Source organism: Pteropus vampyrus, unplaced genomic scaffold (genome assembly GCF_000151845.1).
Source record: "Pteropus vampyrus isolate Shadow unplaced genomic scaffold, Pvam_2.0 Scaffold86, whole genome shotgun sequence".
NCBI lineage: Eukaryota > Metazoa > Chordata > Mammalia > Chiroptera > Pteropodidae > Pteropus > Pteropus vampyrus.
The window spans coordinates 3,960,089-3,967,890 of record NW_011888867.1 but is presented as its reverse complement, the minus strand read 5'-3'; the positions used below and the strand labels follow the sequence as shown (position 1 = coordinate 3,967,890).

Below are 7,802 nucleotides of genomic sequence, written 5' to 3'. Positions count from 1 at the left end.
GGCACTTTTGTGTTCTCTCCTTGGGAAAGGGGTGCTCTGGGAGGACCCGGCCCCAGGTTTGGTCTCCTAAGGAAAGCCCTGCCCCTTGGGCTCCATCTCTCCATCCATTCATCACGCAATCCCAAAGAGGCGGGGTAGTCTCATGGTTAAGGCCACGGGCTTTGCAGTCTGATAAAAATGTTTGACTCCCGTCCCTGCCCCATTGGGTGCCCCCTGTCAGGGCACATTTGAGGCTGCAGCCAAGGTGCCTCTTCTCTTCTCTCTTGATCCTGCAGTGGAAAAACCTGACTCTGCAGCAGAAGCCAGGGCAGCCCCATATCCAGGCTGGGCTAGGACCCCCACCCTCTGGGCGAGGCCAAGGCAAAGGCCCCTCACGAAGGAAGCCAGTGGTGGACCCCACCCAGAGAAGCAGGTAGTCTGGGACATCCCAGGTTGGGCAGCGTGGCCTGGCCAATGCTGGTGGCCTTCTCTCCTTGTCCTTTTCCATACAAGAGAATGAGGATAAAACTGGCAGATGTGGACAAAGATTTGTGCAAAAAGATGTCCATCACGGCATTAGTTGCCCTTGTGAAAACTTTGGAATAGGCTAAATGCCCAGTGAATGAGAAAATTATGTTTTAACCACATGATGACTATTTGGCAACTGTTCCACATAATATTTATGAAGACCGAAAAAATTCCTCCTCTCTTTTTTTATTTTTCTCTTCAATACTTTTAATTTTTATTTCTAATCACGACAGTCATGCGTGATTGATTTGAAAAAAACATCCAAAAATAAAGAAAGAACATCCAGTATAATTGGAAATGTTGTGCCCTTCCCTGTGTCACCCCCTTCCTGGAAGTATTTTTATGGATATTTGCATAGAATTTTCAATGACAAGGAAAAAATGATCGTGACAACATTAAATTAAAAAAAGAAAAAAGGATTAAAAAAAATAATGTCTAAGGTATTTTTCCTATGCACCTAAAACAGTGCATAAAAAAAAGACCGGAAGAGAAAATACTAAAATGTTGCCCAATAACGTGACTGACTCAATGACTGCTGAACTGATAACTTAAAAAGGGTTAAGATGGTAAATTTAGGTTATGTGTTTCCTACCACTATTAAACAGAAAAAAATAATAAATTAATAAAAATTTCACCACCACTCCCCTAAAAAAAAAAAACAAAAAAAAACGCAAAATGTGAATAATAGTACTTATCTCCAGAACAGTGGGGTTAAAGTTGGCTATTTTCTTCTTCATTTCCTCAACGTGCCACTACCGTGGTGTATTGTTTTTGTTCTTATTTCTTAATTAAACAAAGTGTTTAAAATAATGATTTAAGTAATATCTATTTTAATACATGTTTTTTGTAAAAAGTCCAAATGGCATTGGAGAGAATGAAGCAAAAGCAGAAATCACCCCACCCCTCCCCAAATCACTTGTGTGATCAGGAATACAATGAACTGCCTGGGAGAGAACGGGCGGGTGGGGGGTGGGGGTGGCTCAGCACCCCCTCTTGCCCCTGCCTCGGGCTGGGATGGACAGATTGGACCACATGCCCTCCCGAGCCCGAGCCCAGGCAACGGTTTCTCTCTGCAATTTTGCTATCAGTCCAGGGAGTCTGAGGGAGGAGGCAAGAGCCCAGCTGATCCCACCGTGTTCCAGGTCAAGGCCGGATAGAGGAGCCGAGAGAGCGCAGGTCCTGCAGGCCTTGCAACAACTGGCTGGTGAGATGCGGGGCCTGGGAAAGCTGGCAGAGGCAGCTGGGCAGGGCAGGGGTTTCTGAGTGAATGAGCGTTTATTGAGCATCTGCCCTGGTAATTTGCAAGACACGACCTCATTTGAACCTCACGGTGACCTTGGAAAGGCATTGTGTCCATTTTCCTGGAGACGGAAGCACAGAGAAATTAAGCTATCAGCTCAAGGACACTCGGTATGAGAGGTGCACATCCGGCATTTGTAAGCCATTGTCACTGGTACAGGTCCGGCAGAAGCTCGAGTGTTAGACCTGGAAAGTCTCTTAGGCATCACATACTCACGGGGAAACTGAAGCCCAGAGATGTGTGCTGACCGTCCAGAGGCCACACAGCCTGGCGTCCCAGGTATCAGCAGCCTCTTGGCCTGGATCCTCCCCTCCACTCACCCTCCTCTCTCTCTCTTTCTCTCTCTCTCTCCCTCCTCCCTTTGCAGTCTTCTTGTTGTGGTGCCGTCAGAAGGAACAGGCCAGGCAGGAGCGAGGAGGTCCAGGGAGAGGCCTCCTGGGCCACACTGAGGACTCAGAGGATGGGGAGGCCCCTCCGGGCCTGGTGCTGTCCTGCTGCGGACGCAGCCTGGATGGCCCCACTGCACCCTCAGCACCGGAGAGCCTGGCTCTGCAGGTAGGTAGAAGGGTGTCTAACTGGGGACTGACTCTCTTCCCTGAAGCAGAGGGCGGGATGCAGCTAGGAGATGCCCTTTAAGTGAGTTCTTGACTCCTTCTAGTACTGAGAGACGCAGAAGAAAATAAGAAATGAAAACAGGGACATGGTTCCGTGGTGTAGCGGTCAGCACGTCTGCTCTACATGCAGAAGGTCCCGAGTCCGTGCTCCAATGGAGCCACGGTCCATGGTCTATGGCCGTGCCACCCTGAACAAGCCCGACGTCTGATCTCGGAAGCTAAGCAGAGTCGGGCCTGGTTAGTACTTGGATGGGAGACCACCTAGGAAGACCAGGTGCTGTAGGCATAAATAATAATAAAGAAAGAAAGAAATGAAAACAGTTGCTATTTACTGAGAGCCTAGGACCTGCCGGACTCCAGCCAGGGGCTGGGATCTAGTCCTAAGCAAAGCCTAGTGCCAGCTGTGCTCGTGGAACCCATGGCCAGGTCGGGGGAAAAAAAAAAAGGTGTGTGCGAATACCACCTGAATTAAGTGTTGTTAAGGGAAGGAACACGGATCTATAAAATTTTTTTTTCCTGTTGTCAATTATTTTTATTAAGAGACATTTTCATCCTACTAGGATAATAAACCCGTGTGCCCATCACCCACCTTCGACAAAATCACCTCCCTAGAAAACTTGCGTCATTTATACCCCAATTACTTCCTTCTCTACATTATTTTGAAGCAAATCCCGGCCATCATACCATTTCATCCGTAAGACTTTATCGCTAAAAGATAGACTCTTTTAAACAACATAACTACAAGGTCATGCTTACACCTAAAAAATGAACAATAATTCCTTCATAGCAGCAAATACCTGGTCAGCATTCAAATTTCCACGTGTTTTACAAGCATATATTTTGTCACAGTTTGTTCGAATTGGGATCTGAATAAGGTCCCCACACTGTGGTTGGTCGATAAGTCCAGGGTCTTTCTAATCAATGGGTTTCCCTGCATTTTTTTTTTTTCCTTGCAATTTACCTGCTGAAGAAACCAGGTTGCTTGTGTCCAATAGAGTGTCCTGGTGTTTGCATTTTGTTGATTGCATCCCCCGACATTGTTTTCTATGAGAACTGTTAACAAAGGTTGCTGATCTCGACAAGGATTCAGCAGAGAGGTGGTGGGTGCATGGTTGGCTAGTGGAGGGAGAGCAGACGAGAGAGCGCCAGGCAGGCAGAGGAAGGGCATGTGCAAAGGCCTGTGACAGCGAAGCACGGAACATTCAAAGAACAGCAGTCAAGTGGGAGCTCTGTCAGTAGGGGACGGGCGGCCGGGGATGGTTTGAGATAAAGTTGGAAAGGCGTGCGGGGAAGCCTTGTAGTCTTCGGGGACGAGCTGAAATTTTATCATACAAGCAAGGGGCCTGCCACTGAAGGATTCCAGCAGGGGAGTAAAATGATTCTGAGATTTGAATTAAAAATAAAAAACAAAACACTCTGGTTAGGAACTGACTGGAGGAGCCGAGTATGGATGTGGGCAGCTGAGGCCATCCAGGCACCCAGAGGCGATGGCATCAAGTCCTTACAGCAGCCTCAGAGAGGAGAAGCAGCTGGCCCAGTCCCGTGTCTGGCACGTACGTGGCAGGTGGCTGTAGCTGCAGTCTTTGTGATTAGCACCTGCACGTTCTCTCTGCTCTCCCAGGTGCTTTGGGGCCTGGCAGCAATTAGCGAAAAGAGGGACGGGGTCCCAGCACCACCAGGCCGACCACCAGGCAGGGCCCCTGAGGCTGTGCCTGAGACGATGGGTGGGGATGAAGCAGCTCCAGACCTCAGATGGGGCGAAGGTGACGCAGCTGTCCCTCTGCCAGCAGAAGGCGGGTGAGTGAGTGGCGGGCCAAGGGGCTCCGCTTCCCTCCCACCCCAGCAAACGGTGTCACTTAAGCTCCTTCCGCAGTGGGCCCAGTTGAATTATGTATTATTACAATGGGAGGTGACGGAATTGGGACTTTTCTCAGGGTGTAGCCTGGTGAGCATGGGAGAGTGGGGGAAGGGTCCCTGCAGTGGGCCTTGGCTGGACCCTGTCCTCACCCCATCGTGAGCTCCTGTCGCAAGAAACTTTGTTTGTTCTTCCACCATGAGGGGACGTGGGCCCTGCTCCCAGGAAGCTCCATCCGAGTGGGACACAGAGCTTCTGCCCCTCCCCACTCCCAAATCTGACAGGGGAAGGTGGGATCTTTGAGGTGTCCTGGAGGGGAGGGAGGGTCAGGAGGCGGTGGGAGGGGGGAGCACTCACGAGGGGAGAGGTCCTAAGTGGGGCCTGAGGCAGCAGCCACCAACAGCTTTGGGCAGAAGGAGGTCACTGAGGAGGGGCATGGCTGATTCGTCTCTTGACTGCTTTTCAGGGAACATGGTCCTCCACAGCTCAGACTCTGGAAGGGCCACAGCCCATGGCCTGGTGATGGTGGCCCAGGCCCTGGGGCTGCCCCAGGAGCAAGGCCACGGCTCCTTGCAGAAGGGCGGCGGGAGACTGGCCCTCCACCGGGCACTGCTGCTATGGAGGAGGCAGCTTTCCCTGCGCCAGCGAGCCACGTAGGTGATCACGAGCCTGTGGCCTCGGGCAGGGCCTGGGGGCACGGGGCGGGCAGGTGGGCAGTGCTCAGCCCCGGAAGGAGTGTCCCATGGGCAACAGAGCACACCCTGCTCCTTCCCGTGGCCCCAGTGTGGGGCCTGGCACGCTGTGATGCCCAGAGAGTGTGGGGCCGAGGGAGGCAGGGACATTGAGAGAGTGATGAAGCAGAGAGCTATGGGCTCCATGCGGCAGCTGGGGACACAGAAGTTCTACCAAGGTGGCATGAACCTGATGGGGAAGTCAGTGTAATGCTGTCTCCCCAGAATCTGGTCCTGCCTCTCACCCCACTCCGGGCGAGGTAGGAGCCCCCTGTTGGTGGGGACCATGTCTGTCTCCTTGCCACTGTCTCCCAGCACCTTGCAGGAGCCTGACCTGTCATAGGTATAGAGTAAATACTGCAAATGAGTAAATGAAGGAGCCACTTATCCCCCACCCCCATTTGCCTCGTTATACAGCTAGAGAAACTGAGGCTCAAAGAGGTCGAGCGGCTTGCTCTAAATCACACTGCAAACCGGGAACAAGTAGATGGGATTCAGAGCCCAGGCTGATGGTTTTATGTGAGGCCGGTGACCAGGTCAGGAGGGGCCAGCTTCCCTGGCGGGATGTCAGAAGGAACGTAAGCCAGCAGTTACAGGGTTAAAAAGTCTGTCTTTAAAAGCCATTTGCCTGGCATGCATCGGCCTCACACCCACTTGGTCCACTTGGATCCTTGGTCTCTTTTAATGTACTCCTGAAACTCTAGGGAAACTGAGTTCACCGTGGTTCTTCCTGATGTAGCCCTCCTGCCCCCAGTCCATCCTCTGGCCTTTGGGCACCGGGGCACAGTCCGTATCTCAGTGTGGCATGCATCTGGGCCACCCGGTGGCCGGAGATGCATGTCTGGATCCCAGGTGTGCTGTTGTTTGGAGTTTGGGGAGATGCCTTTCCCCCGGCCTGTCCCTCTCTCTTTGTAACTGAGTAGGGGTGTGGTGGGCGGAAGTAGTGGTATGGTGATGTATGTGGCCTCTCGAGTCTGGGGGCCCTGGGCCTGGGGCCTGGCTCCACTCCTCATCATCTGCTAGCCCCCACCCACCCCTGGAGCATGGCTAGGATCAGCCAGGTGATCTGCACAGACGAAGCGGTGGGCTCAGCCTTAGCTGATCACGAGAGTCACACTGGGAGCTTTGCAAGTCAGGAAGCGCAAAGCCCCACCTGGACCATTAAGTCAGAATCTCTGGGGGTGGGACCCTAGAGGGCATCGATATTTTAGAGCCTCCACGGTCCCAGTGGGCGGCCGATCTGGAAGACAGCAGTGCAGAGCTGTAGCCAGGTGTTTGGCACGTGGTGGCACCCTTCCAGCTCAGCCCTTTCCCAGGGGCCTGGCTGGAAGTAGCTCCTGCTTGGCAGCCACCCCAGACAGAGGGTGAGGCTGGGGCCCAGGCACTCACCTGCCCCTTCCTTTTGCTCCTTCTTCCAGGGCACCCAGCGACAGGTGCTGAGGCACACACTGAGGGTGTGGCGCTTGAGGGTGTGGGATTCGGGCAACCCATCAGGCAGTGCCAGGACCACCTCGGCCCCAGAACCGCTAGGCAGCGTCCCTGGAGGGGAGGCCTCGCTGGGCTGCAGCTCACCGGGGAAGGTGAGGGGCAGGGGCTTGGATGGGCCAGGGTGGGTAGGGGCCAAGTGGGAGGAAAGGGTGGGGATGGGGCAGGGGCCGGGCCACCCAGGACTCCACACCTCTTTTCCAGGCTTCCAGGGTTCCTGTCCTCCTGGAGACCCTCAGGCTGAGCTTTCTGTGGGCAGCTGGGCAGAGGCAGCAGGGGCGGTGCCTTCTGCTCTGGCGGGGGAGGGCCCAGCGATCCCGGCTTGCAGCAAAGTGGCACCAGCAGGCTCTTCAGAGGCGGTAGGGACCTGTCCCCGGGATGAGTGAGCCATGCTACCCGCTACTCTGTGGATTTACTGTTTCATGAAGGCCGCTTTCCCATCATCCCCTCATGCCCCAGTTGGCCCCCAGACTCAGACCCTCCCGACATCTCCTGCCCTCCGACCTTGCCTTGGTGAGAGGTTTGGGGTGGGGCGTGAGGCTCTCAGCAGGGTGATCGTTTCTCCCAGGGATTTCACAGCTGTGGTTCGTTCATTTATTCATTCACAGCACGATGCTTAAGAGTCAGTCTGCCTGGGTTCTAATCCCAGCTTTGTCCCTCACTGGTCGCGCGGTTTGGGCAAGTTGCTTAATCTCTCTGTGCCTCTGTCTCTCCATTTGTGCAGCAGTAAATAATAGCACTCACTCCAAAGGGGACCAATGAGATAGGGGCACATGCGCCCCTTAGCACAGTGCCTGGCACACGCAGCAAAAGCACTCAGTTCACAGCGATGTTTATCACTAGAGGCTGACTACGGGACCTGGCATTGGAGAGCTGGGGTCCCATCTTACCCCGACCATCTGTCATTGTGACCCCTGCAGTAGCCTCCAGCAACTCCCATGATGGAAACAGGAAGAAGAGTCCCCCCAAGCTCCTCCCCGCTGGCGAGAGAGGGGAGAGCTGGTCTGGCCCCTGGTGGCAGTGACCATCCTCAGGATAGACGCTCTGTTTCCCAGCACCCTCCTTGGCTGGAGCCACTGGGCAACAGCCCACAGGGCCCGGAGAGAGCTGGCTGCCCACTGGGCCTGGGATCGGAGCTGCAGGGCCACGCTGGGAATCTGGCGGCAGCGGCTGGAGCAGTGGCAGGAGGCAGAGCAGCGGGCCAGGGAGCGAGGCCAGAGACTGGTGCGTGACGCCCTGTGCCATTGGCGTGCTTGTTGGCACAGTGAGTCGGGGACTGGCGCGGGGCACCAAGGGCAAGGGAGGGCCAG

The 7,802-nt window shown here is 54.3% G+C and overlaps 1 protein-coding gene and 1 pseudogene across 1 annotated transcript in view; both read left to right on the top strand.

Moving 5' to 3' along the window:
• The window catches only part of CUNH1orf167 (chromosome unknown C1orf167 homolog), a gene marked incomplete at its 3' end in the record, with an annotated part of 17,734 nt that overhangs the window by 4,024 nt on the left and 5,908 nt on the right, over positions 1-7,802 (top strand). The window contains 9 exon segments of the mRNA XM_023532657.1: positions 276-412; positions 1,596-1,711; positions 2,175-2,245; positions 2,247-2,362; positions 4,043-4,218; positions 4,853-4,929; positions 6,426-6,587; positions 6,697-6,851; positions 7,548-7,756. Of these exon segments, the coding sequence (XP_023388425.1) occupies positions 276-412; positions 1,596-1,711; positions 2,175-2,245; positions 2,247-2,362; positions 4,043-4,218; positions 4,853-4,929; positions 6,426-6,587; positions 6,697-6,851; positions 7,548-7,756 (1,219 nt within the window).
• LOC111742136 lies at positions 2,592-2,707 on the top strand (annotated as a pseudogene).